General features: G+C 50.7%; 2 protein-coding genes and 1 long non-coding RNA gene across 4 annotated transcripts in view; 2 read left to right on the forward strand and 1 right to left on the reverse strand.

Annotated features, from left to right (window-relative positions):
- Nucleotides 1–185: 185 nt before the first annotated feature.
- On the forward strand, nucleotides 186–2059 carry TNNI2 (troponin I2, fast skeletal type). The gene is made up of 5 exons (XM_085062876.1): nucleotides 186–306; nucleotides 589–717; nucleotides 1099–1188; nucleotides 1320–1496; nucleotides 1813–2059. Exons 2-5 carry the CDS (start codon nucleotides 595–597, stop codon nucleotides 1909–1911), a joined length of 489 nt encoding a protein of 162 aa, XP_084919002.1. The 5' UTR covers nucleotides 186–306; nucleotides 589–594; the 3' UTR covers nucleotides 1912–2059.
- Nucleotides 2060–2170: 111 nt separating this feature from the next.
- LSP1 (lymphocyte specific protein 1) overlaps nucleotides 2171–26778 on the forward strand; it is a 48988-nt gene continuing 24380 nt past the window's right edge. The window contains exon 1 of one of the 2 annotated variants that reach the window (XM_085062848.1): nucleotides 2171–2900. In XM_085062848.1, the coding sequence (XP_084918974.1) occupies nucleotides 2821–2900 (80 nt within the window). In that variant the 5' untranslated portion in view covers nucleotides 2171–2820. Of the gene's footprint in view, nucleotides 2901–14582; nucleotides 14794–26778 lie in introns of those variants that run through there. The other variant, XM_085062849.1, reaches the window with a different exon arrangement.
- LOC146436540 (uncharacterized) lies at nucleotides 13351–16625 on the reverse strand. Its single transcript, XR_014852698.1, has 2 exons — nucleotides 15480–16625; nucleotides 13351–15191 (listed from the first exon to the last, which is right to left on the reverse strand). It is a non-coding gene; the product is annotated as an uncharacterized LOC146436540 (long non-coding RNA).

Raw genomic sequence — 26778 nt, forward strand, 5'->3', positions numbered from 1 at the left:
AGTTTATCACCCTCGTTATCTTTTCCTGAGGGACTTGTAGGTTTTAGGTACCGGAGGTTGGCAAAGCTGGGTTCAACAGGGAGCCTCTTCCTTGAGTGCTGCTGGTTTGGGGACCAACTGTGTCAAGCTGTTCATCCTGTCTGGAGCCATCTACCTGGCAGGGCTGCAGGTCCTTGGTGGACTGTGGCATTGCATGGGGAAGGGCAATGGAAAGGGGAATGGGCACCTGATAACCTGCTTTTCTCTCATTTCTTCCACTTGCAGAAAAAGAGGAGGGCAGCCACTGCCCGTCGGCAGCACCTGAAGGTATGTGGCACTGCTGTGGCTGTGTGATGTGTGTCCTGACATTCCCATCTACCATCCCAAGCCAGCCAGCTCTCAGCACTCTCCCTACTAGAAGAGGCCACAACATGAGGGCCTCCCACCCCACTTTTTGCTGGGTCTCCATTGTATCCCTTGCTTGGAAATGGTGGTATTGATGGGAACTCCCCAAGCTGCCTCTCCATCAGGGCTCCATTCCCCTGATGACCCCACTACCCTCCTTCCTTGCCTCCACCCTGCACTGACCCTTCTCCTGCTGCCTTCCAGAGTGCTATGCTCCAGCTTGCTGCCACTGAAATAGAAAAAGAAGCAGCTGCTAAAGAAGTGGAAAAGCAAAACTACCTGGCAGAACATTGCCCTCCTCTGTCACTTCCAGGATCCATGCAGGAACTTCAGGTACAGACTTCTTTAACCCTTTAAGTGATGGAGCAGAAAAGATTTGACTCCATCAGTCAGCCTGGTGGATCTAGACTGGCCTTCTCATCTTGACCCTCTTCTCACCTGTATTGCCCTGGAGCCAGATGAACATGCAGCTGGCTTGAGAGGCAGGCAAAGAAAAGGGACCAGGCTGGCAGGAAAAATATGTTTTAAATGATGTGTTGAGGCAGCATTTGTGTGAAGCCAGTAGCATGGAGATTAGGAGCTGGCTGATGAGCCACTCTTCACCTCAATCCCATTTAGTCTTCTGGACTGAGGGCTTTCAGAGCCAGAGTGGTCAGGAGAGAGGAAACATGTGTGGGTCCTAGCAGCCAACATCCCTCTCTGCTTTTCTCACAGGAGCTGTGCAAAAAGCTTCATGCCAAGATAGACTCAGTGGATGAGGAGAGGTATGACACAGAGGTGAAGCTACAGAAGACTACCAAGGAGGTGAGTTTCCTCTGCAGCCGTCCTTCTGAGGAGTCTCCACCCCATTCCTCATGCCTCCCTGCACTGCTTGTGTCCATCTCATGAAACCCATGCCCTGCTCTCTCTCTGCCTCCCTCATTTCATCCCCCCAGCTGGAAGACTTGAGCCAGAAACTCTTTGACCTGCGTGGCAAGTTCAAGCGGCCACCGCTGCGCAGGGTGCGCATGTCCGCAGACGCCATGCTGCGGGCCCTGCTGGGCTCCAAGCACAAGGTCTGCATGGACCTCCGAGCCAACCTGAAGCAAGTGAAGAAGGAGGACACTGAGAAGGTATTCCTTCCCTCTTCCCCTTTTCCCTAACAGGATTTGCCCCCCACTCTTCAGGGCTCACACCTCCCTGTATTATAGACAGGGTTGAGAATGACTCTTCCTCCATAACTTTCTTCTTCCTGCTCAGTATTTCCTCCTCTGGCACCCATGATGTTGAAACAGGAGGGTGCAGTTCAAAAGGATGTATAGCATGGGTGGAACTGGTTTCCTCTATCTGACATGGGGGTTTCTATGGGTGGACAGGTCTGGGGCCCTTTCCAGGTGGGTTCTTACCCTGGGGGGCACCATTCACACCAATGCAACCATCCCTCCCCAGGAGAAGGATCTCCGCGATGTCGGTGACTGGAGGAAGAACATTGAGGAGAAGTCTGGCATGGAGGGCAGGAAGAAGATGTTCGAGGCTGGCGAGTCCTAAGCACCTGCCTCTCCACTCCTGTCCTCCTCTCCCCACTGTCCTTGCTGCCCCACCGGGCTCAGGGACACTGACTGGGTGCCATTTCTCTTTAGTTTTGTGAAGAGCTGCATCGTAGCAGCAGTGATGTAAATAAAGCTTTGGTGGGAGAGGTGGGTGTTGCCTGCCTGGGTGGCCAGACCCCGACTCGTGCCATGGTGCCAGCAGGGACTGCCTCACTGTGGGGATCCTGGTGGGGATGAGGAGGCTTTGGCAGGGGCTGTGCTGAGGAAATGAGAAACCTCTCTGCTGTTGGTCCCCCGCCAAAGCTGCAGATGCTCATGCCTTTCCCCTATTGTGAAGAGACAAAGAGATAATAGTCCAAGATCCAGGATGTGTTGCAGAACCTCAACCCATGATGGCACCAGCAGGAAGCCATGTGGAAGAGCTGGGAGAGGGGTGGCATTGCAGGGCAGAAGCAGACCCTTCGGCTCCAGTGGGATTTGAGAGGTGTGAAGTCAGGACAACCTCCACAGCACCTGCAGCAGCACCCTGGGACTGGTACAGTGTAGGGTATTGTGGTTTAGAGATGATGGCTGTCACCAAAGTGGCATGGGCAGCTGGGGGAGCATTGGGTCACTCCTCTCCCTGCCATGGTGGGAATGTCCATGTTGCCCACTTTTCTTTTGGGTTAGCCCAGCACTTCCAAATTTCTAGCTGCCAACAAGTAAAACCTTAAATCAGTCTCAATGGTTTTTAAAAAAAACCCAACCAAAAAAAAACCCAGATTCACCTTCCCTCTGCCCTCTCCCATCCCCCCAAACCCTCAGCCCATGAAGTTTCCGGCACAGCTCACTTCTGCTGAGCACAGGAAAAGCGAAACGGCGGCAGCTGGAGCTGTCCGTGGGGCTGCTGTGCCAGCCAGGGGACAAGATGTCAGACTCGGAGGAGTGCCAGGAGGGTGCAGAAGGAGTGAGCCAAGTGGGAGATGAATTCCCTGGGGAGAACGAGAGGTGAGGCCTGGGGACACCACAGCTGCCTTCTAGTCCCGGGATACTGGGAAGCTGGGAAGCTGGGGGGATGATGGTGGGAAAGGAGGATGTGCAGTCAGAACAATGACGATCCGTGAGGCTGGAATGGGTCAGATGTTCTGCCAGGCTTTTGAAAAGCTTCTCCAGCTAGGAGAAGACTTTTATTTTGTAAAGTTCTCATCCCTTTTGAAGCCCTTGGGAGGGAGTTGATCAAGTGGGGAACCCCAGCTCCAGAAGCAGGCAAGCTCAAATGAGGGGTCTGGTGACCTGGAGCTGCTCTGTGGCTGAAATCAGCCCCATCTCTAAGACCTCTCTAATGTGGAGATCAGATCTCTCCTTTCCTTGCTGGGCACATCTTATTTTTTGTGCATCCCCTGTATCTCCAGCCGAATTAACCTGGCAATGTTTCAGGCTGGCTGCTGTAAAGTTATATGTCTCCCTGTGCCTCTGCTCTGCTTTATTGCATTATCAGCAGTGACTGCAAAATTTGGGGTCTCTTCACTCGAATACAGACAGCTTTCTACGGGGGCTAAAAGAAGACAGATCAGTAGCAGAGACCACACCCATCTGTGGTGGAGGCAGACAAGCTCGGCCAAAGTGCATCACCCAGAAGTACTCAGATTTGGACTGGGTTCAGGCTGAGCATCCAGGGAGCTTAGGAGGTTGCCTGATTTTTCACCTCCAGCTTCAAAGCTTGCATTAGCATTTCTCCCCAGTGCTTCTGAGAGCCAGTGCAGCTAATGTTGACAGGAAAAAAGAACCCTTGAGTGACAATGAGAGGAGAAAGGTGTGTCATCTCCTGTCATCAGTGGTTGCAGCAAGTGCTTCGGCTGACACCTGACAGCAATTAGCCTTGGCTGAAGATTTGACTGGAAGCTTCAAAAGGTGCTGGAAGGCTCTGTGCATGACTCGCTGCCGAAACAAAGGGGAAGCCTTGGCTGCTGGGGGAGCACAGGGGTTTCCTCAGCTCCGGGATGGATGTGATTCCCAGCATTGCTCCAGCCTGGCTGTGCCTCTGCTGCAGGCTCAGCTCACCTTGCAGCAGCTGAGGTGCTGTGCGTGGCCCAAAGCAGTCAAACCTTCCTGTTCCCCTCTTGCTGCAGTAAATGCAGCTACCTTGGTACAGGCAGGGCCACCCGTGGGGTCTGCTGGTGGGGCTGGGTCAGCTTGTTTGCTTTTCTGTTTCCTCCTGGAGTTTCAGCTAAATAAAAGGCTGTCTGGAGGAGTCTGTTCTGTAGCACGCAGACCCTTACAGCCTTGTTCAAAGAGAGTGTGAACACTGACAGCAGGGTGGCACATCCTTTCCTCTCTAGCTGTGTTTTAGAATCTTAATGACATATGAAACTTGATGGCAAAAATAGCAACCAGAAATGAGATCCTCTTTGTCTTAAAAATGTGAAGAATTACTTTTCCCTTACAATTTGTATAATAGTTACATATTTTTAAGAAATTTCTCTCGCTTTTACTTGTGCTGCTTAAACGCTTGCAAGACTCTGGTGATTTCTACTCCCAAAATGGAGGAAGGAAATGTTTACTGTTAGGCTCTACTTTTTCTCACCCTGTGGCTAGCTTAGCTCCCTGATCTCCTCTCCTTGATGAAAAAGCTCTTTTCAGGCTGATCTGTGTACAGATGGAGTTAGGACAATGCTCTTAAGACAGCTCAAAACATGATGGAGTTGAGAACAGCCAATCTTGTGATGGAGCTGCCAGGAAAGTAAATCTCAAGGCTCCTGAGTGTAATGGACAGTGGGAGATGTCAGGAGAAAAACATGGGTGCTGTGTTTCCCTAAACAGTGAACCTTGTCTATTTAACTGTGCCCAGTGTATATAGAAGAGGAGCTTGCATTAGCAAATATCCTAGAGATCTGAATTTGAACATAGCCTGCTCTGCTTACTCACACAAATTGGGACATACTGGCAAAGTCCTGCTGATGCTGGTGTAACACTGCTTAAGCCTGGCTGGTGTTATGCTCTCTTCCATTAGCTGGAATGGCTGTATGGGAAACGGCTGTGATGTGAGCCTTCCCAGATAAGCAGGAAGCTGGAGGGGAGCTCTGGAGAGGTGGTTGTTTGGGTTGTCCTGCCTTGATGGGGAGAGGTTGGGAGCCCAGTATGTATTGGGTCTGTTAGTCAGAGCTCTCTCCTTAAAGCTCTGGAGGCTCCAGGTAACCCCTGCTCTTAGTTTCCATACGCATGGCTGTGTAAATCCATTGGGATGTGCTCTGCAGGGTATCTGCACCTGGGAGACAGCACAGCTTACGCGGCAGATTTCTCTCATCTGTGGGGTCTGAGATGAGGTCGGCTTTCCCCAAATTCCCCTGTCTCCTTCCTCCTGGGGCTTCCCACCCCATGAGCTGCAGGGCAGGGAGTCCTCAGCAGCCCATGTATGGTCACTGCCTGGGGAGAGCCTGTGCTGTGCCAGCAAGCCCCAGGCTCTTCCTTACCATGTCCATCCCCAGCTGTCTTGAATTCTCCAGATCCTTAGAAGAGTCTCAAGGGTCTTTGCTGAAATGACTGCTGTTGCTAAGTATACCCATGGTTGGAAGGAGGTCTGGGAAAACTGATACTTGGAGAGCTTTTGGACCCCTCAGTACACCAGATTCCTTGGGGGTGGAATGGAGGGATGGCTGATCCCTGCTCAGGAGTAACTGGTCACAGTTTGACCCAGCTGGGCTCATTAAAGTGGAAAAATAGTAGGGAAATTAACAGGGGAGGGCCAGATGGATTATTTAATGAAGCTGGGCTATACTTATGGTTTCCAAATTGGATATAGGTGCTCTGGCAGTGGCATTAAGGATAAAGAACTGTCTCTAATTATAGGAGGTATCAGGTGCCTTCACTGTCCTTTTCTCCTTGGGGAAAAAAAAATAAATAAGGCCTGGCTTGCCTTGCCTTGCCTTGCCTCTGAGCTTATTTTGCTATGTAAAGCTATGGGTTTGGAGAAGTGTGTGTTAAAGCAAGGGATTGCCCAGCAGCCCTAATTTGAATTGCACTTTTCTTCTTAAAACACAGAAGGCTCTCCACTGGCCGGAAGGCTGGATTTTTTAAAACTCTTGATGTGAAGTCTGGCTCTGAAGTTTGTGGGAATCTCTTGCCCCTGGATTCTGTAAGGTGAACTTACTTCAGAAGGTTTAGGGCTTTCCTCCAAATCTGAAAACCTTGTGGTAACTGGAAGGGCTGGCTGTGCAGCAGGGAAGTGCTTAACCTTGGCATGCCCGGGGGATCCTGGGCCCCTCTGCTCTGACCCTCACTGACCTTGCTAATCCAGCCCTGACTGATGCTCTGCCTGCATCCCCCTTTGCATCTGTCACCCCTGTGACCTGTGTGCCCAACTGTGGGGTCTGCCTGGGGGCTGAGCTGACTCCTTGCTGCCCTGCTGCTCTCCCCAGAGCTCGGCTTGCTCCCAGCTAGGAACTCATCCAGCCTGGCTGCTGCCTCCATCAGGTCGCTGACTCACATCTGGACAGACCACCCGGCCAGGAGGTGCTCCAAGACCTCATCAGTTCCATGTTTTAATTGGGAGCTGCTTTTTCTTTGTGGGGGGTGGGAATCCTGGCCCAAATAAAGTTGTTGCCCAGGCCCCAGGAGGCACTGGTGTGACCTCCGGGCTCCCGAGAGTGTTAATCTGGCTCTGACTGACTGCAAACCTGCAGTGGTGCTCAGGGGCTCAGAGGGAACACCACAAGGATTCGGTGATCTCACATCATCCTCCCCATGCAGCCCTCCTGGCACAATCCAGCTTGGCAAACCTGCCTGGGAGGGACAGTGCCTGCTCACCTGGAGCAGCTGAGGCAGGGCTCTGCTCCCCTTGCTAGCACAGCAGCTTGGACCTCCTGGAGCTGCAGTTCCTGTGCCCTTAATATGAGTCCAATAAAGTCATCAGCAAGCTAAATCTTTGGGATTACTGAGGAAGTGCTTTGGTATCCTTTGAAGCCAAATGGACAGGGAACGGATCTTCATGGTGTGGTTCTGTTCTAAAGCCTTTTATGAGGAGAAGCCTTGGGGTTGTACATTAATGAAAGAGACACACAGGTGTATTTGTATGATAGGCACTCAGGCCTCTTTACCCAGGCTGTGTTCTGGATCATGGCCATCTGGTGTGGGTCAAAAAATATGTCCTAGGTGGTGCTGCACATTCTGGGAAAGCAGCTGTCCTGCATGACATGAATTTGGTCTGATTGGTACTAGAGGAGTACCCACAGTGCCCAGCCAAGGTCAGGGTGTCACCTGGGTGGGTGCTCTGTGGCTATGCCTGTGGCTACTGCCTCAGGGAAAAGAGGACAGGTTAACTCTACTGCAAGGCCAGACAGCTGAGGTTGAGATGTTTAGGAAGGGGGAGGGATGCCCTGACTGCAGGATTTGCCCACTGTGGATTTGGTACCCAGAAGAGGTGGTTTCCTATTGGACCTGTGTGACATCTGCCAGGCCTTGGCACCTGCCTTAGGTAACCCAAGACATCCCACGCTTGACATCTATATTTAGGCACCTGAACTGCTCCCTGATTTCCCAGCATCGTCTAGGAAGCACAGGCCACTAGTGAGATTTGAGCCCAGCTCTCCTGAGGCTTGGCCAGGTATCACATAGTCCTCAGCCTGTCCACATGTCCCACAGAGGCTCAGTCATGAGTGGGTTAAGCAGCCCCACATGGAGCCCATGGATGTTTTCCTTGCCAGTATATCCTTCCTAACACACACCAGATGTGTGAGGAAGCCGTTGAAGTCTCTTAATCCCAGGTTTCGGCACTCAGAGTTGTCTTTCTCACGGGCAGGTCTCCAGTGGCTTTCTGGGGGCTCCACTCCTGCAGCCCCTATCCTCTGCAGGAGAATGTGCAGCAAGGCAAGACAAAATATTTTCTCTTATTTGCTACTTTAAACAAGTCCCTCCTGGGATGGGCTGCTGAGGCTGGCAGCAGAGCTCCATCGTCAGTCATATGGGGGAGTGTCAAACCCAGGAACTACTTGGGTTCACCCTGTCTCATGAGCACTGGTGGTTCCTAGCAGCCTGGTGCATCTGGTAACTGTCCAAGGAATACATGGGTAGAGAGGAACCACCCACGAGCAAACCCAGCTGGATTTGTTAATGAATGGAAATGGCACTCAGTGGGCTTCTCTTGGCTTAGTTGGTGACTTGCATTGAGTGGCCTGAAAACTTGGGGTAATCTGTGAGCAACTGATTTGAGATGTGCAAGACTCGGACTCAATTTATTTGGATTTCTCTTGCTATTGCACAGACACGTAGGCCCAAATGCTTTTGCCAGTGTATGTCAGCACCATCCTTTTGCCTGCCATAAAGCTCTGCCAGTTTGCATCAGCTGGAGGTCTTTGGTTCTTTTGCTTATATGCTCATTTTGAAAACAGATTTTTTTGTTAGTGATTCATTCTGCATTACCAAGGAAGCCTCTTTCCCAGCTCTAGGTATCTGATGCTTGCTGCAGCTGAGTAGACAGTTTGTGCAGTGCCTTTTATCAAGTCCTTGCCAGATAGTTTGGAAAATATGATCTCTTCTTCTGTGCTTGTGCATCTTGTGCTTTTCTGCTGCAGAAGCATTTTCCTTTCCAGTGCAAGCTTGCTTTGGAGCCATTAGCATTGACAAACCCTGAACTATTGACAGACCCCAAACAATCACAGCTGCCAGCTATTTGGGAGGGGCAGAGTTCTTCTCCAATAAAATTGATGACAATAATAATTTCCTCTTCAAATAAGTGCCTCCTTGCAGTTAGCTGACAGCATTGTGCCCAAGCTGAGCTCTTTTGAAGGGCAGACTACTGTAATACACAGGCTGTGCACCCCTGCTCTGGTGGGACTTCTTCCTCAGGGTGGCATTTGTCTCTTCTGCTGCTTCTCCCCTCCAGTTGTCATCTTCCTGCATACAGCATGAGCTGCCCTTTTTGCAGAAAGGCTCCTCCTGGCATTTTTTTTGGCTTCACTTTGGAGCATTAATGACTATCTTCCCCTTTGACAGAGCCATGTGTCTTTGAGCTTTTTGGATACCTGATGATATTTCTGCAGACCCTTCCAAATCAGCTCCTGTCTTTTGCCCAGCTTAGTGAGGGAAGCATGGATGGGTATGGGCAAACTGATATTAAATGCCTTTCCTCAGGACAAGGGGCAACTTGAAGTGAGGGTATGGCTTTGGTTCTTGGGAATTCCTTCTTATCCATTTCATGTCCCGTTACTCCCAGCTGGAGCAACAGCCCGGCAGTGTAAAGCGGAGATTAATGGTTGCTAAAACTGCTTGTGTTGCACAACACGGTGCTGCATCAGAGCCTGGAGCCAGCTGCAGATGAGCTAATAAGTTTATATTGGGCAGAAGCTGTATTTTACTTCTTGAAAGCTACGTGGTCAGCTGAGCAGCATGGCTTGACACAGGGCTGCGCTCGTGCAGTGGAATTCACCTCAGAGCCCATCAACAAAATGTGCTGCATGGCTTCGGGTGATGCTTAAGCATGTCACAGAGATGCCACCTGGTGAAGGAAGGTGGTGCTTCTGTTACAGGCTGTGCACCTCTTATACCCAACATGGAAGATATCTGAAGGTGTTTTCAGCTGCTCTGTTTCTATCTAATCCACCTAGGCAAAGCAAAGGCCACTCTGTTTATTTTAAATAGACATTCAAAATTCAAATTCATTCAGCAGCTTTCCAAACCTTCCTGAGCAGAGACTAGTGACAAAGCAATGTGATGCTATAAAAAGGCCTCTTTAGACATTTCCTACAGTGTCTGCTAGGGGAAGACAACATCTTGGCAGCAGCTGCCTATATCTTATCCATCCTGGCTGGAGTCCTTTGTCCTGCTTCTTGGTCTTGCGGTAGAGAAGCATCCCTAAGAGATGGAGCCTGTCTCCTCGAGGCCATTAGTCCTTCTCTTGTCCTGCAATGACCCTCCTGTGTGGGATGGGAGTGTCTTATCTGCAGCCATTGTTTTGTCTTCCTGTCTCTTTCCCAATGGCTTTGTTGATTTAGCTTAATATGTAGATAGCAGTGCACAGTATCAGTAATGATGCTGGCTCAACATGCTGGACCAGCTGCACTCCCCCAGGGCTTGGCTGAGTCTCTTGGCCTTGACCCTGGTCTGGAAAACCTGGATGGTGGCTCACCACAGTGGCTCAGGTGATCTCTCACTGTTTGCACAGCCTTTAGTGCAACAGGGGCTCAGATCTCCTTTAACTATGCTGGGCTGCTCCGTTAATGCTTCTCTCCCTCCCCTGTTTTTTCAATCCATCCTTTGTCCTTGTGTGTATCACGCCTGGAACAAACACATCTTTTCTTACAAGGTTGGTAAGCTTGCATCTTCCTCTCTCATTGATTAATGGAGCAAACTCTTGGGATTTTAGGTTTATGGATGTATCGCTTAAGTTCCCCAGGGAGTGTTCCTTTTCCATTCTGGGTGAGGGTGAGAGGTAGCAGTGGGGTAGAGGAAGTAGGATGCTCCTAGATCTGGCTTCTGATTCCCTCTCATTTCTGCCTCTTTGGATATCATAGGCAGAAAGTCATCACTGATCCCATGCCAAATATTTCAGACTTAGTATGACACAGTGTTTGCTGGCTGTTTAGACCCACAATTATTCATGTTTTTCATGGTGCTCCTCTGAGTTCGCGGGCCTGGCAACAACTCTGAGCCAAGACAGCTCCCGCCTACAGCACCCCCTCCCTGAACACCCATGGGGTCGTGCATTGGCTTGGGAATATCCTCTCCTGACTCATGGCCAGGACAGAGGAAGGCTTGCTGGGAAGCATCACTGGGACTGGACTCCTCACCCTGTACCCTGAGCTAATTGCAGAGGTGAGGCGCCCAGCCCTCCTGGCAGCACACTTTGGTGCTTGTAAAGAGCTGTTCTGGTGGGAAGGAGACAATGTGCTGCTTTTGGCTGCTAGTCCTGCTGTTTCCTTGGGATTATCTCTTGACTGCCTGTCTTGGCCTCTGTATTTGGCTGCCCAAAAGGGAGTGCTGGCAGAGTAAGCTGGACTGAGTTAAGTGGGAATTCGAGGTGAAGATGACATGGGCAAACCCCATCCATGAGGCCAATGTATAAACCACACCATCTAGGCATCTGATATACCAACGATGTGCCCTTTTCCCTGAACTGGGGCTCCTGGGGGTCTGGGCAAATGCTGATGTCTGCTAGGCTACCATCAAAGTGGTGGATGCATATGCCTGGTGAAGAGAGGCTGGTGGGATGTCAGGATAGGGGGGGAGGTTTGGGATGGCAGAGGGAAAGATGCAAACCAGAGACATGCCCCCCATCTGCTCCACTGTTCTAGTGCTGCTGGTGGAAGCACAGGGTCTCCAGCTGAGATAGGGCTCTTAGTCCTTGCTGAAGATGTGAAGCTGTTCCTGTGAGAATATTTTCTCGGGGTGGGATCCCACCACTGATGTGCAGGCATGGACCTCTGGAAACCATACTGGCAGACGGTGGCACTTGGAAAGGACTGGCCCTTGCAGTGACTGCACTTTGGGCCTTATGCTAGCAGTAGTTTACATCCCAGCAGTATTGGAGAGAAATGCTTGAGCTGTATTTCCTCACTAGCAGGACTACAGCATTTTAGTTTCTTTTCTTTTTTTTTCACTTGACCATGTGTGAGCCTTCAACTGATTTTGCAACTAGTCCTACATAGCAGAATGATTGTGTAATTAACGGGAACTGGTGCAGCCCTATCTCTCTGGGACTCCAGCCCTCCTTCCCACAGTGGTGGAGGCAGACCTGCTCTCTCTCCCAGCATTTCACCTTCTCTGCTTTCCCTGCAGCTGGGAAGAGCTTTGGGAAACTCCAATGCCACACAATGAGCTCCTAGGTGCTGCAGTTCCTGTAGTGGTGTGGTGTTTTGCTGCAGAGATTTATGGTGGTTCTCCTAGCTTAAGCTGTGCCAAAAAATAACAGATGAATTAATTCTTTGTTTTTCTTCCTGTGTCCACTGTACTCCTACCCGCTTCCTGGTGGGAGCAGGGAGTTTTTTTCTGTGAAAGGATCCGAGCAGCTGTGGGACTGATGCTGACCTTACTGTTCCTGGATAGATGGTGTGACTCACGCTGATGCACGTGGCAGAGGAGAGGGGACCCAAGGTGCCTCTGCACTCTGAGGCAGTGGTGTGGGATTTCTCCTGCACTGTTCTTTCTCCGTGGGCACATCCTTTGTGCTTTTGAATAGTGGGTTTAAATGCTCCCTGCCCCACGGAGATGGGGATAGTGACCCTGTCCGTGTATCTCTTAGTGCACAGTTCCCTCCCTTCTTGCAACCTGTGGGTCCTGCTCTGCTCTCCTCTCCCTGAGGTCCTGCAAGACCCTGCTGATGCTGGAGGAAGGATGAGTTTTCTTGTCATATTAAATATCTTTCTCAAAGATGAAAGCCAGGGAGAAGGGCAGGAAGCCTTCCCCAGAGGTTGAGTGGTTCAGCCACCTTGAAAGATTTTTCTGGGCAGAGTTCAGTACCAGGAATTTCTCTCCCTGGGAGCAAAACAGAGCTCTGCCTGCTGCCTGTTGCAGTTAAGAGACCCCCTTCCTCACTACTTCACTTCTGGTGTTTCCAAATTATCTTAGCACCTTAGACCAGTAAGAGCTAATGTCATGACCTCTCCCTGGCCCTGCATTTCATCATCCAAGCATGGCTTTTGTCAGCGCTGTTCATTGAAAGCCCCATCTCTGAGAGGCAGTCAGTCCTGGAACTGGGGTGGAAGTCGGCCAAGTGCTTTCCAGATGAGGAGCTTATGCTGGCATCCTCCAGGAGTTAAAGCTGGTGTGGAGCCAAGGCTCTCTTCCTGGGGCAATTAACAGCTTTCCCCTTTGCCCATTTGCACTGAGAACCTCACTTCCAACAGGTAGCAGTGTCCCGTTGCCTCCGGTAGGCTCTGCCTTCTGGTGACAGTGGCTGCCTTCCTCCTTGTCCCTCCTCAGCTCCCTGTGGATCATCTGGCATCTTTGCCTGAATGAAGAGCGCTTGCAGTGATTTCATTCAGCCCCAGTTGTGGCTGGCCCATGGCTCCTAACTACATCTCTTCCTGCCAGGGCTCCTTCAAGTTGCATCCTTGTCTGGCTCGGACCATGGGAGTCAGTGGCAGGTTTGGGCCGATTCTCTCCAAGAAGAAAACCCTGTAGGTGCACACTTCATTTCAACTCTGGCCAATTGTGCTGAAGTCAGTAAGAATGTTCACATGCTTAAACTTAATTACTCCTGCAAGTACTTGCAGGGCTGGGACAAACTCATTTTCAGCAACAGAGATCTTTTGTGGTGGATCTCTTGCATCTTCTCACTGAATTTAGAAAGAAAAAATAGGCAGTGTGATATCATCTGAGCAGCCCACAGAGTGAGGCTGGCATCAGTGTCTGTGCTTTGTGGTTTTTGTTGTTCATAATCACTTAGGCAATGCTTAGTAAATACCTGCAGAGAAAAAAATAAGCTGTTTTGAAATGAAGAGACAGTGGAAAGGAGGGTGGAAAGGAAAGGCACTTCCTTTTTATTGAGATTTCTTGGTGTATTTCATGGGCAACTTCTCCATTTCAGCTTACCAGGGGTCAAGAAACATTTCTGCAGAAGTGATTGATAGGAAACATATAAATGAGATGAGAGGGACTGAAAGCAGAAGGAAGGTTAGGGTCTCAGAAGTGTGGTTCCATCATAACTGGTCCCAGTTTGGAGACAGCCAGAGGAATATTCCCACTTAGCTTGGGGAATATGGGCAAGCCATGCCATGAGCACCATCATGGACAAGTATAAGGCAGGGCTGGAACTTGCTAGGTACAGGCACCTGTTGATTTGGCATAGTAGAAGATCTCACCCCCCCAAAAAAAAGCACATGTGGACCTGGAGAGGGAGGTTAGGGAAAAAGACTCTTTTGTTTTTCCTTCCCAAGTCTATTCCCATGAGGAGGTGGCATGAAGAACAACCATCTGAATGCATGGCAGATGGGCATTTTGTTTTAGCAGGTGGCAATGTTAGTTCTTCATCAAACACTCATACACTTCTTTAATCTCCAGAAATATCGGTGTTTTATGGAGGCAAGTCAGATTTAGCCAGATTTTTTTTCCTCCTGCCCAATTTGATGGCTGGGAAAACTGAGGCATGGGAGAGTTGGTCACTCAGGCAGGTGAGGGGGAATGTTTGAGAGCAGAATCAGGATGTAGGCTGCTTGCCTGCCCGAGGCTGCAGCTCTGTGGCTTCCCCCAAAATCCAGCTGCTATCTCCATCACAGGAGAACATTCTCCTCTGATGTGGCATTTCCCAGTGCAAAGCACCTTTCCTATTAATGTGACTCTTGGCTCACCTTCGGACTTGTGGGGACTGTTTGGATGTGAGACCTTCACGCAAGACTTCTGCCGTGAATGGAGCGGGAGTGATTTACAGCCCAGCGAGCGCAAGTTGCCAACCTGAATTTCTGCTCCCTAGTTGCTTTGTGTAATCAGAAGAGCAGTGGTAAAGGTGGGGGGAAAAAGAAAAAAAAAAAAAAAAAAGAAGGGGGGAGGAGGAGGAGGAGGCTGGAGAGGATGAAGGAGGGAGGGAAAGAAGAGAGTTAAAGCGAGGGGAGAATCCCCCCGGCAGGGAGTGGGGAGCGCCGGGCTTTGTGCTGCGGGGCCCGCCGGCGGCTGCGCTCCCACAGATCCTCCCGTGACACTTCCACGAGGCAGAGGGGGAGGAGGAGGAGGAGGTAGAGGTGGAGGAGACAAGCCGGGGGTGTGGAGCAGGGGGGGCTAGCAGAAACAAAAGGAAACCAGCTGCAGAACTTCCTGAAGGCGGAGAGGGGGCCGCGGGAGCGCGCAGTGCCGGGCGGCTGCCTGCGGCGCTGGGGAGGGGGCGGCAGCGGGACCCTGCCCGCCGCGGCTTGGCCACCATGACCAGCGCGATCCTGAGGAGGAACTCCAGCAAGCAGGGCCTGCAGAACCTCATCAGGTGAGCGCCCACCTGCCCCAGGGGCTCCGCTCCCCGCTCCCGCTGGATGGGATCGCTCCGACGGGCGCGGTGGGGGACGCCGGGGGGGAAAGGGAGTGTGCTTCACATCGACCATCTTCGTGTGCCTTTAAACGGGCTGAATTTCGTCCTTACCCTGGTTTTCCAGCAGACCCGATGCATTGGAAGGAAGGATAATAGATAACCCTCCCTCTCCTCCCCAAAAGCTGTATGAGAAAAGCAGATTTGAACTTACTGATGGCTTTTCCAGGAGCTCCCAACTGAAATAACTGAGCACAACTGTACTGTGACACTCACCTGAGCGGCTGGTTTCCCCTCTCCCTGCAAGGGATGTCTCAGTACGTGTCTTTTTGTGTCCCCTGAGTGCTGAACGCTTCTGCCTAGAAAAAGGATTTTTCTTTTTTTCCCCGTAGGAACTGTACGTTGTGCACGCTGTGATGTGCGTTTTTAATTCAGAGATCAGTAAAGGGCCGGATCCTCCCAGGGCTGCAAGCTGACACTGCTCATTTTTCGATTTAATTGATCACAATAGTGCTTTGAACCTTTCTCTCAGAGAATAATTGCCGGGGCAGGGAGGTGGATGGCTCAGTTGGGCTTATTCCCGTTTGTCAGCCGGCGCTGAGCCGGGGAGGACGGCTACATTGTCTGCTGGCTTTGGAATTCCCTACCATGCGGTCACTGTGCTCTTCCCTGGGGGCTGGAATTGCTGCTTCCCTCCATGGGTCTCTGGGATCCACCTCTGGATGATGGTGGTGTGCCATGCTGATGGCTCTGACTGGGCTGAAGAGAGGCACTTCTCACCTCTTCATATTTAACTGAGCAGCTGGATGGGTGAGAGGTGGAATTAGGGAGTGCTGGGCTTGGGTCTGTGATTTGGGTGCCTCTTGGCTCCCTTGTGCTCGCTGTCTGCTGGTCTCCAGCTGAGAGGTGGAGGATGTCATGGTGGGGTTGATTTCACCACGCATTTTCCAGTCAATTTGGGATCTCCTTGGCTGGTAATGCAGCCCCTAAACCTAATCTCTTAAATAAGTTTCTTGCCTTGGAAGGGAAATGGGTTCCTGCAGCGCATCCAGTCCCTGCCACTTTCTCCCCTTCTGGACCCAGGGAAGTTAGCAGAAAAGCTCCCACTGGTTGCACAGGCCCCTAGGGTGGAAAATGGGCAGGAGAATCTGACTCCTCTCTGTTCATCTTTTGTTTGGCCTGTTGGACCCATTCCCTGGTCTCAGCCCGGGGGGACTGGGATCTCAGTTACACATCCCTGTTTCAGAACAGGGCTTTGTCAGGGGCTTGTGAGGGGTAGGGAAACCTCTGTGTGTGTGCAGAAGGCAGGGACAGGCTCAGATTTGGGGCCAGCTGGTACTGAGGAGGGCCAGGCAAATGAATGGGGGTGGGAATCGCCTGCTTACAGCTGGGTGGCAATTTATTTTGCGGGGTGACAGATGGGGGGAGCAGGGGGAAGCACATGTGCTTCACACACAGAAAAGGGGTGTCCAAAGAACTGTCCGCAGCACAGCATAACCCAGGGGTATTTTCCTGTCCTGAATGATGTCTCCAAGTTCCTCCTGCTGTGGATAAGGGACTTTTGGTGTCTGAGAGGTTCACAGGGGCTTTTTAAAGAGGTGACATTTTTTCTGAGTGGGGTTATTACACTTGATCTGATTGAGGTTTTGTTTTCTGGCTGTGTCCTGCTTACGGATGAGGAGTGGAGTGGGGTGTGAGATATTTCCATGGTTTACACACAAAAAGTCTCACCCATACTCGTAGGATTCAACAGCAGAACAGGCAGGATCTGCTCCATACATACCATAGCCTGTTTTGTACTAGAGCAGTTTCTCGTGGAGATCCTGAGATGGGCTGTGGGGCTGGCTCTGCAAGCCCAGCTACCTTGCTGCAGGAAGAAGATTCTTTAGTGAATGGCTTGAGGCTCCTTGTTGCTGTCAAGATTGCTCTGCTCTGCTTTTATCTGTCCCAAGGTGACTGCAATAGAGTGGTTACACTGTGTAGATCCTGGGCTCTTCTGGTGTGTCTGAGTGCATTGGAGACCTGGAGCACTTGAGTGAAAACAGTTCTCAGAGCCATATTGGTGAGCCCTGGGGATTTCAGTGTGGTGTCAGGATTTACCTGGCTACTCCTGCTGCAGGGCATCAGCAGGGGTGACCAGGGAATTACCCTCTCTGAGCATTGCTCAGCTACAGGAGCTGCTTGCCAGCTGTCCAACAGCTGGGTTAAGGGTTCCTGACCTGAAAGCAGTGTAAGTCTTGTGGATTTTGGGTTCAAGAGCTGAGTCCCAAGGCTTTAAGCATCCTGCCTTGTGCTTGATTCAAAACCCCAGCCTTTCAAAGTGGCCCACGTGTGAAGCATCACCCAGACATCAGTGCCAAGAGTCAGATTTGCATGAAATGGCTTTTCCATTGACTGCTGTCAGGCCTAGTGCACACCGTGCTCCAAAGTGTTTTGGTGTGCTTGGGAGCACCAGGATACATTGGAGAGGCTGGGGGGCTGAAGCCCTGAGCCAGCACTCTGGGAAACATCTTCCACCTCTGTCCAGCCAGGAGGTGGACCAGAAAAATTAGCCCTCCTTCTTCCTCACTGGCTTTGCAGAAGGTGCAGGCAGGGATGTGCCATTTAGATCTGAAAAGTTGGAGGCTGGAAAGAGCCCAAGGTTATGCCTTGCAACTGCCAAGCACGAGTGGCTGAGTAATTACCTGGGAAAGGTATGAGAAGAATGGACAATTATTCTGGAAGGGATATCTACCTTCCCTGCTTTACCCTGTGTGCCCAGGCACTCCCCTCGTCCAGCATAGTTTCCCTATCAGGATATCACTGGGGAAATATTTCTCCCTTTGTATCACGTTTACAGCGATGATCCCTCACACGCCCACGAGACTCTGTTTTTTTAAAGTCCTCTCCAAACATGAGCTGCTTTATCTTGTTATCACGATCTCCTTTTCCTTATCCTTCTAATGAATTCCTATAAATAAGATAGGGATCCAGCACCTGTCATGTCGATTCATTCAGTTCATTATCTGCTCCTGCTGGAATTTTACTCTCCCTCTATTTATCGAGCCTCAAGTGTTTCACAAAAGAATATGGCTGTTTAATTAACCTACAAATCAGCCTCTCTGTAAAGCAGCTGTGCCACTCCTTGGAACTGGATTATTGGGCTTCTTGGTTGACACTGAGTGCTGTGGTGACTGTGGTGGCTTGCTGCAGTTGTGTCCCCACATCTGGGCTGTGGGTGCCTGGCTGGGGCATGGAGCTGTGGGGTGAAGTGTGTATGCACGTGGATGTGAGTTGGAAGCACTACCGCTCTTGTCTCAGCTGGTTTGGTTTTTATTCAGCATGTGGGTGGATCTGGGGTGCCATTAGGAAGTGAGCTGTGATTTGTTCTTGGGGAAAAAGGATGGTGTTCTTTCATGCTATGACACCCCGTTGCCTCCCAGCACAATGGGGACCTGGTCCAGAACTAGGGCTCCAGAGCATGGCTGCTGCACAATCAACAAATAAACCAGTGTCTCTAATTATATGTCTTTGTAATGCCATAGAGTCTGAAGTGCAAATAATGCCGTGGGAAAAGGGGGCTGAATCTTGAAGATGAAAAAGCTCAGGGGAAGAAAACAAGTAAAAAAATTTGATCATGGGATAGAGCTAATTATTACTCTGTAGGACAGGATTTTTGCTTTGTTATCTTCTGTGGAGTCATCAACATGGGAAGCCAAAATGTGAGATCTGAAATGAATATTTCATGCCTCTGTGTTTTGGCCTGCTGTACATGATGGGATGCATGCCACCTCCAACACTCATGTCTCGGCACCCATGAGGGGGCTGCCTGGCCCCTTCTTTCTCCCGACAACACATTACTGTATCTTCAAGCAATGCTCTTGGTGATGCTTAGAGTTCCTCAGCTCTAGGGGTAGCTTTAAAATTCCCTGAACTCCTTGAGTTTTGGTGCATGTCCTGAGTGTAATATTCAGTTTGATCAGGATATGGGGGCTCTGCCCAGCTCTGCAGGATGCCTTCCTTTCCGCCTGCATTCGATGTTTCCCGAAGCTTGCCAGGATGTGTCTCAGCAGGGAAGATGCTGCTCCAGTATTTCTGTCTTGACCTCCTGAGTGCTGAGCTGAGAACAAGGAGCTCGAAACACTTGGGAGGGCTGGATGGTGCTTTGAAGGGGAAGAATGTATTTTGTGGGGTGGGGGTGTGTGTGGTTGATGCCAGGACATGGTCTGGGCACAGTTTATTGCCTGGGAGATAGCTACTGCCTCCAGGGGCTATTGCAGCACCACTTTACTCCAGCTCCCTGGCTCATGGATAGGTATAGGGAGCGAGGAATTCTTGCTGTGAAGAAGTGGGGCAGCTCTTTAGGGGGAGATGGGGAAACTGAAACGTGTAGGAACGAGCCAGTAGCAGATGTGTTGTGTGGAAAGAGAAGGGAGGGATGGCTGCATAGGGACAGCAGGGGACACAGCCTTCATCAGTGTGATTTGTTCTTTGCAATGGTGCTTCAATGTGTCATGAGGACCCTATGGTCTCTTCAGGGATTGCCCACCACAGTACTTCCCTTCTTGCATCTTCCCTATTTTGATGTTTTTATTAGTGGCCTTTGGTTTTTTTACTCCCTCTGTATCCCTCGCCGTGGCCAGGGCAGAACTGATGGGCACCTTTGCAGAGCCCATGAGCAGAGGGTGGATGGGAAGGGACACATGGACAGAGGCTGCTGGCAGAGAGGAGCATTTAGGAGAGCCCTTTGGGCGAGACTGATGGCATGCCTGGGGGATTTCCACATCCCAGTGTGGCTTCTATGGTGCCAGCTGCTTGCACCATATTTTGCAAGCCGGGAGGAATGTGGGGATTTGCAGCCCAGCTGAGCTGTGGGGCAGGGTGAGGGTAAGGAAGGGCTAAGCCAGTGCACGGTTGGTAAGTCCCTTCCTGAGTGCCTTGTGACGTGCCCACCCTCTCCTTTCCCTCCAAGTCTAACAGCTCATCCTTTCTCTCCAGCTGAAGCAGCTTATCTGTCCCCTCTGAGTACTTTGTGGATCCATTCCCAGATTCTCCCAGCCCTGGGGTTTGTTTTGTCAGAACTGCACCTTTCGTTGACCTTTCCCAGAAACCAGCGGATGGCTTTTGTTTGCCTTTAGCCTGACCTTACTCAGATTTTTACCTGCTCTCAGGCAGTTGGATGTTCATGTCCTGAACTTTGAACCCATGGAAATTTTGGGAAGCTGTAGTGAGCCTCAGAGTCCCTCAGGGCTGCAATCACAGGTTATCAGCATCCTCTGATGGTGGGGAGAAGGACCACCACATGTATCTGAGCATGGTGCAGCTAGAAGAGGCACTGGATGGAGAAGCTGAGGCCTGAGACTTTGCAGCTGGGATGGTGTCTAAAAACTAATTTTCAGCTTCCAGATTTTTTTTCCTTCTCCCTCCATTTCTAGCTCTTTTGATGGAGCATCAAACAGGCATCAAATAGTAGCAGCACCATCCCACAGCTCTATGATGGGGAAAGGGCAGCTGGGTCTGCCAAGTGTTTCTGTCCCACAGCAAGAGGCTGGGGTGCCAGGCCCTCAAACACAGGATTTTGGGATCAGTATTTTGGGGCAAAGACTGTTTTTCCTCATGAAGACACCATGCCTTAGCGCAGCAGGGACCGAGGGCTTGCGGCTGACTCTGGTTCCTGCTGCAGCACAGCTCGTCAGCGATGGCCACAAGCGAGGAGAGGCTCAACTCTCCCAGGGAGTGGAGCAGTGTGTTCTCACGGCCTCCCTGCTGCCTCCTGCCAGCGCTCAGACAGCAAGCTCCCTCCTGCTGTTGGGGGGACCGCCTTGCCCCAAGGGCTGCGAAGTGAGGGCCAAGCCAGCTGTGCTATAAAAAGCACCACGCTGATACAAATCTTGCTCTTAATCCCGGCTTGAAGCAGGGGTAATGGTATTGCTCACCTTTCTAGGCTCGGATTTATTTTCCAGCACGAGTGTATCAAGGAGGATGCTGGCTGACTGTAGCCAAGGCAGGAGGCTGTGGAGTCTTCCCTCCATCTGAAAGAGGAGAAAAATGCAATGCAAAAGCTGGGTAAGGCCGCCTACATCTCTTTGACAAGTCTATTTTCTCCTCTGACATGCTTCTCCCTTGCAAAAACAGAGCCCAGACTTCCTGCCCTTTAGAAAAAACCCTCCAATTCCTTGAACCTTAGGGCTGAGAAGGAGAGACCGTGAGAAAGAGCCATGGTACGAGGTTGTACACAGCACTGATTTCTCACACCTACTGAATGCAGTGGAAGGCTAGGGCTCCAGCCCTTTCCTCCCCCCTGCCAAATTCCTGACCGGTGATGTTAATACATTATTGCACCAGCCTATCTGTGTGCTAAGGACCCACAGTCCTGGGGGTGCAATTCATCATCCTGGAGGGGATTCGTTTGGATTCTGTCTGCCATGATTAAAATCAATAATAATAAAAAGAAACAGTTGTTCCCATTGGCTGCCTCATGCCTCTGTGAGTGGTTGTGCATCACCTATGGCGTCTGGAAGAATGGAGCATTCCATCTACCCTTTTGGAGCCACTGTCCTGTGAGTGGCAGGAGGGGACAGACAAAGCTCATGATGAAGCACCAGCCCTGCCTGCATCCCTCCTCTAGGCTCTGCTCCTGCCATTTGCCACCAGTTTTCTCAAGTGGGTCTTGTTTTGCTTTTGGAAGCAGTAAATTACCATCTTGGGGCTTTCCCTGACGTGTCATGCCACAGTGACAGGTCAATCTTTACAGGGGATTTAATGGAGGCTAAATTAGACAGAGTTTTACATGTGGCACATGTGATGCATGGCTGCATCATCCTTCTCTGGGCAGAAATGGGATCTGCTTTTGTGGAGGAAATCCAAGATCTCTTTTAAAAAAGAAGAGTTGCTTTTATTTTTAAAAAGGAGATAGGTCTCTGCCATGCTGAATGTGGTTTTCTTTCTATTTCTGCTTGATGAAAGTTTGGGCCATATCATGTTCTGTTCAGATGCCTTGGTGTGTCCTTATCACCCCATATGTGCTGCCTTTCCACACCCCCAGTTCCAGCGGGAGATGGGGATGGGCTCTTCTGGATGTGAAGCAGCTCTATCCTGCTGTTCACATCCTCAAGGTGACCTGTGATTTATAGGAGAAACAGGGAGACGTGGCTGAGACTGTACAGCTACGTGTGGGGTGGGGAAGCTTGGTATGAGAAAAAGGCTGAGGGTGAAGCACATCGATGCATTTTTTCCTCTCCCCCTGCCCCCCTTCTTGTTCAAACTCTGTAGCCTGGACTGTGAACGGAGCAATGCAGCTGAGGAATTACATGAATGTATGGGAGGGAGAGGCTTGTGGAGTATCTCTGGCTGCCTTTGACTGACGCGCTGCCGTTTCAGAGCTAGAATAACTCTCCCGAGGCGAGGCTGAAATAAACTCCAGGCTGTGACATAATAATTCTTGATTTTATTTCTTTTCCCAGTCTTCCTGTATCGTGCTGCTATCCACACCCCCTTCCGTGTTCAGTGGGATGATGACCCAGCTGTAATCTTCGCTATCCAGCCACGTTACTCCTAAGCCATGGAAACCCATGACTTCTGTTGTGGCCTGACACCAGTGGTCCTGAATGACATGAGAGGAGGCATTATCTGGGTATTTCAACATGCTTGACTCAGTCACACAGACCCATTATATGCCACTAATAAGTGATGAATTTGTTGGCAGAAGGTCGAGTGGGTGAGAGAGTTGTAGCCTTCTGAGGGTGTCCTCTTCCCTTTCATGTGACAGGGTGAGCTGCACGTCTCCTGCCAGTAGTCAGGGCCCTTTATAAATGTGTTATAAATGCTATATGAAATAAAGCCTGGCAGCTCTGCTCTCAGCAGCACATGAACTTGTTGACAGTCCTAGGCCACATTCTGCACTGATGTTGAATCTGGTGCTGTGACAAAGCAATGCAGGCTGCAGTGGATTTCATGGAAGGGGAAGATCCCTTGTACTGATTTCTGGCATCTCCCTTTCCCCAAACCTCAACAGAGCAGCGATGGGATGGCTGCTGGCAATGGCAGGGCTGCCCTTCCTGGTTCTTCCCTAATTCATGCATCCCCATCACTTCAGGTGAAATTTCGAGCTGTGGTGGATATTGAGTTTTTTGCAGGTGATGGGGCAGTGTATCTTCTGGGGTTTCACATGGCTTTTCCTAAATCCTGTTCCCAAAACCTCTTCCCTCTTGTGCCCTGGCTTTGGCGGGGGCAACCTACCCAACAGAGGCAGCAATGAAAGCCAGAGCACTCCTGGCCTGATACCCTGGTGAGCTCAGGAGACAGGAATGTCCAGTGTGCTGGTGTAGAGGGTTCCTGAGTATTTCTGGCACAGGTTTGCAAAGCCCAAAGCCTCCAGGAGGCATTTGATTTTCCTTTCTGGAATTAGCTCTAGTGCTGAAGGTTGGGTTTGGGCCAGCAAAGCTTCCTTTGAGCCGTCAACCATGCAGAAGACTCCTCAGGTCTGCAGACTTTCCCTTAAAGACAGCTCATCTGGTGCCAGAAATTTCCCTTGCCTAAATGTTAAAATCTCCTCAAGTGCTGGTGAGGAGTTGCCCAAAGGAAACGTGACCTTCCCAGCATTGCTGGCTTGTCTGAAGCGGGTGTTTGTGGCCATGTGGAACAGGGCAGCCAGGGTGCTGGTGCCTGAATTGCTGTGCTGCAGGAAGATGTGCTTTGTAGCACAAACAGAAATAAAACTCCTCCCTTGGCTGAGGATCCAAGGGAGGTGAAGTCAAGAGCTGGATCTGGAATGGGCAGCTGGCCCTGGTCAGAGCAGAAGTCTAAGCATCCCAAATGCTTGGCAAGCAGTGTCTCTGTGGGCACAGCTGAACCGAGATGCCTTCAGTTCATCTTTACACCTGCAGGATCTCCTCAGGAAGAGAGAAGCCCCTTCCACAAAGTGTGTTTGGCTCTACCAAGACCTCCAGAAACTGTTGGCAGAGATGTAGGGACTGTGTAAGAGAATGACCCATCCCTGTGATGAGCTCGTGCTGGAGCAAGTCTTGCCACAGCTCTGGGCAGCTGGGGCCACTGAGGTCTCTCTACCCTTCCTCCAGTCCCACTAAAGTTTGCATAAGGGGGTGAATTTCCTTTCACATTGCATGAAAATCCCTCAACATATGGGTTTTATAAAGGCAAGTGGCTGGATGCAGGAGTGTAGCACACTGTAGCTTCATCTTGCAGCTCCTCAGGCTTCAAGTCTTGCTTACAGTTTCCCTATCCTGTGATGGGTTAAGTGAAGTTGAGAACTCTTGGTCCCACTGGCAGCTATGAGTCTACTTCTTCCCCAAACCTCCCCAGATTGGGACCAACCTGGGAAAGTGCTGTCTGGAGGTGAAGGCAGACATGCATGGGATCAGCCTGATCCTGAAGCCCTGGGTAATTATTTGTAGAATTGGGAAAGATGGTTGTGAAATACCACTGGGGGCTGTGCACGTTGTGTTTCTGAATGTGGTTGTGAACAATTAGAGCAAATGGGAGACCATGGCCCTATTTTAGTAAATGGAACCATTTGGAAATTAAATCTTTCCACCTTTTTGCTTCGAAAGGCAATTTAACAGCTGACCCCCTGCTCACACTTGTGCTTGTCCAAATTGAAATGGCACATTTTGTCTGGGGTCCAACAAACCCCTGTAGCTGACCCAAACACAAGGACTTTGGCAAGGCGTAGTTTCTCATTTGCTCATGTTTTTTGCTTCATTTTGTTTTGTTTGTTTTTCACTAAAGACAAATATTTGTGCTGCTAGGTCAGTCAAAAAGTAATCACCCTTTTTCCTTTGCTTTTTGGTGTGATTACTGAACCCCAACGCATCACTTATTAAACCTCGCTCCCCTACCAGCCTGTTTGAGCATGACAGAGAGCTCAGAATCTGAAAATAAGCTGGGTTTAGGTGTTTGCTGGAGGATGCTGGTATTTTTGAATCTGTGGGGGCTTTATCTGCAGCCCTTCCTGCTGAGCAGAAGTATGATGTTCCCAGCATCGTAGCCCCCCAGGATGCTCAGAGTGTCTGAGGCACATCCCAGCACGGTGGTGGGCAACTTGGAAGCTGGATTGCTCTGTGGCAAAGGCAGCTGGGAAAGTTATTTCACTGCTTTTGCAGAAAAATCCTTCTCCCCAAAACGGTCGCCCCCGGCTCTGTCCTCAGCCTGTTCGAAGGATGCAGGGACAGAATAGCGAGCCGGTGAGGTCATGGGGAGAGAGTTAGTCACATCCAACTGGGAGAGGGAGAGGGAGAGGGCTGCCAACCAGCGTTGCTCTCACAGTGTGGAAAGCTCGTGTGGTTCAGAAGGGACCCCCCTCCCAGGCTCCCAAGCTGAGGGTTTGGTGCAGCACTGCCTCTGCAGCAGCTTCCCAAGGAGCTGTAGGAGGGAGGTGAATGATTTTAATTGAAATATAACTTGCTTTGGCATAAACATGGATTTGCTTCTCATAACTGGGGCGATATGGGCAAGAGGGGGTTAAGAGCCTTTCCGAATTGGAGACTATCTGGAGCTGCTGCACAAGGGAGGGAGATCATGGCAGAGTTTAATGAATGACTTCATTTATATATTAAAAAAAAAAAAACAACAACATGGTGGCTTCCTGCCAGGTCCACAGACAAGGGTTTCTATGGGAACCTGAGGAAAAATAATAAATAGGAGTGTGGGATGAGTAGGGAAGGGAGGAGGGGAGCCCAGGCTCTGGTCTGGATCTGCTTTGTTCCTCATGGAGACCAAGGTGGCAAGGAGAGATGAGAGGGTAAAAGGGGAATGAGCTGGATTTGCTGCTTGCAGAAAGACCCCACCGAAAATAACTACAGTAACTACAGGCAGTAACTACGTGGCAGCAGAGCATTCTCTTGGGCTAGTCCTGGTCTGCTTTGTTCCCTGCTCCTCCATGGTCACAGGGGGATGAGTGACCTTTCTTTATTGGGCTCAACAACCTGACTTTGCTGCCTTGGGGCAGATGGGAGTTCAGGAGGGCAGTGATTTGGGCTCATCCCCAGCTTCATGACAGGGTAGTGGTGGGACCACTGTGCAAAGGGATGCTACTGAGGCTAAGCTCAACAGTCCTGCTGGCACTGCAGAGTAAAATAGGCTCCGAGGGAGTATTCCCTGGACAGGCTAACAAGGTTCACAGTCTAATTAGAAAGGCTACATTTTTCATCAGTTATTCACAACGGACTTTTTTCCCCCCATTGCTGGGCGAGGGGGGTATCTGTCCTGAACCTCAAAAGAAAATAGCTTTGTGGTGAGACCCATGGTGAAGTGAGGCCCTCTCACATGGTTCATAGTCCAGACTGTGGGCAAAGCCAGGTAGGCTAGGAGAGTGGCACTTCTGGGATCATCTGAAACCTGCCTCTTGTTCATTCAAACTGGGCTGAAACCAGTCTCAACTAAGGCATTTCTGTTTGGTCCCACCCCTGCCCTCCTTTTCCTTTCCACAAGCTCTTTGCCCCAGTCTGAACCATGTTGCACTGTATCTCCTAATAAGAAGGTTCATCCTATAGGGACTGCAGTCCTCAGGGTGTGCCTGAGGGGGGAAAGTGCGGGTTGGGCTGGGTCCTGCTGCTGGTGGGAGATCACCTTCCTGACTCCCACGTGTGTGCCTTGCCGAAGAGCATTGCTGTCAATAGGCTTGCAAATGCCAGAGGAAACAGCCTTTGTGGTCTGTTTTGGACCTGGCTGAGCCAGGGGCAAGTGGGGTGAGGAGGCATGTGCCCCAGAATCAATCCTGGGTACCACAAGTCAGACCTGCCCAGCTCCAGCTGCCATCACGGGCCCTTTGGGTAACTGGTGGCCACCCCAGGGCATGTCCCTTTCTGCCTGAATCTCAGCTGGTGCTGCCAGTGGAGCAGGAGCCAATCCCACGTGGGGAGCGACTGACTGGCGTTATCACCTGAGAAGGAATGTGGCATCCACCTTATCACTTCCTTGGGGATGCAAGAGGCTGTTCTGCTGACAGAG

This window comes from Lichenostomus cassidix, chromosome 5, assembly GCF_008360975.1.
Source record: "Lichenostomus cassidix isolate B80296 chromosome 5, HeHo_3.0, whole genome shotgun sequence".
Classification (NCBI taxonomy): domain Eukaryota; kingdom Metazoa; phylum Chordata; class Aves; order Passeriformes; family Meliphagidae; genus Lichenostomus; species Lichenostomus cassidix.

What these genes read in the sequence shown, in the direction of transcription:
- TNNI2 (XM_085062876.1), top strand. Translation starts at nt 595, where the DNA reads ATGCTCCAGCTTGCTGCCACTGAAATAGAAAAAGAAGCAGCTGCTAAA. An exon ending in TACAGAAGACTACCAAGGAG is followed by an intron (nt 1,189 to 1,319) that starts GTGAGTTTCCTC and finishes TCATCCCCCCAG; the next exon opens with CTGGAAGACTTGAGCCAGAA. An exon ending in AGAAGGAGGACACTGAGAAG is followed by an intron (nt 1,497 to 1,812) that starts GTATTCCTTCCC and finishes ATCCCTCCCCAG; the next exon opens with GAGAAGGATCTCCGCGATGT.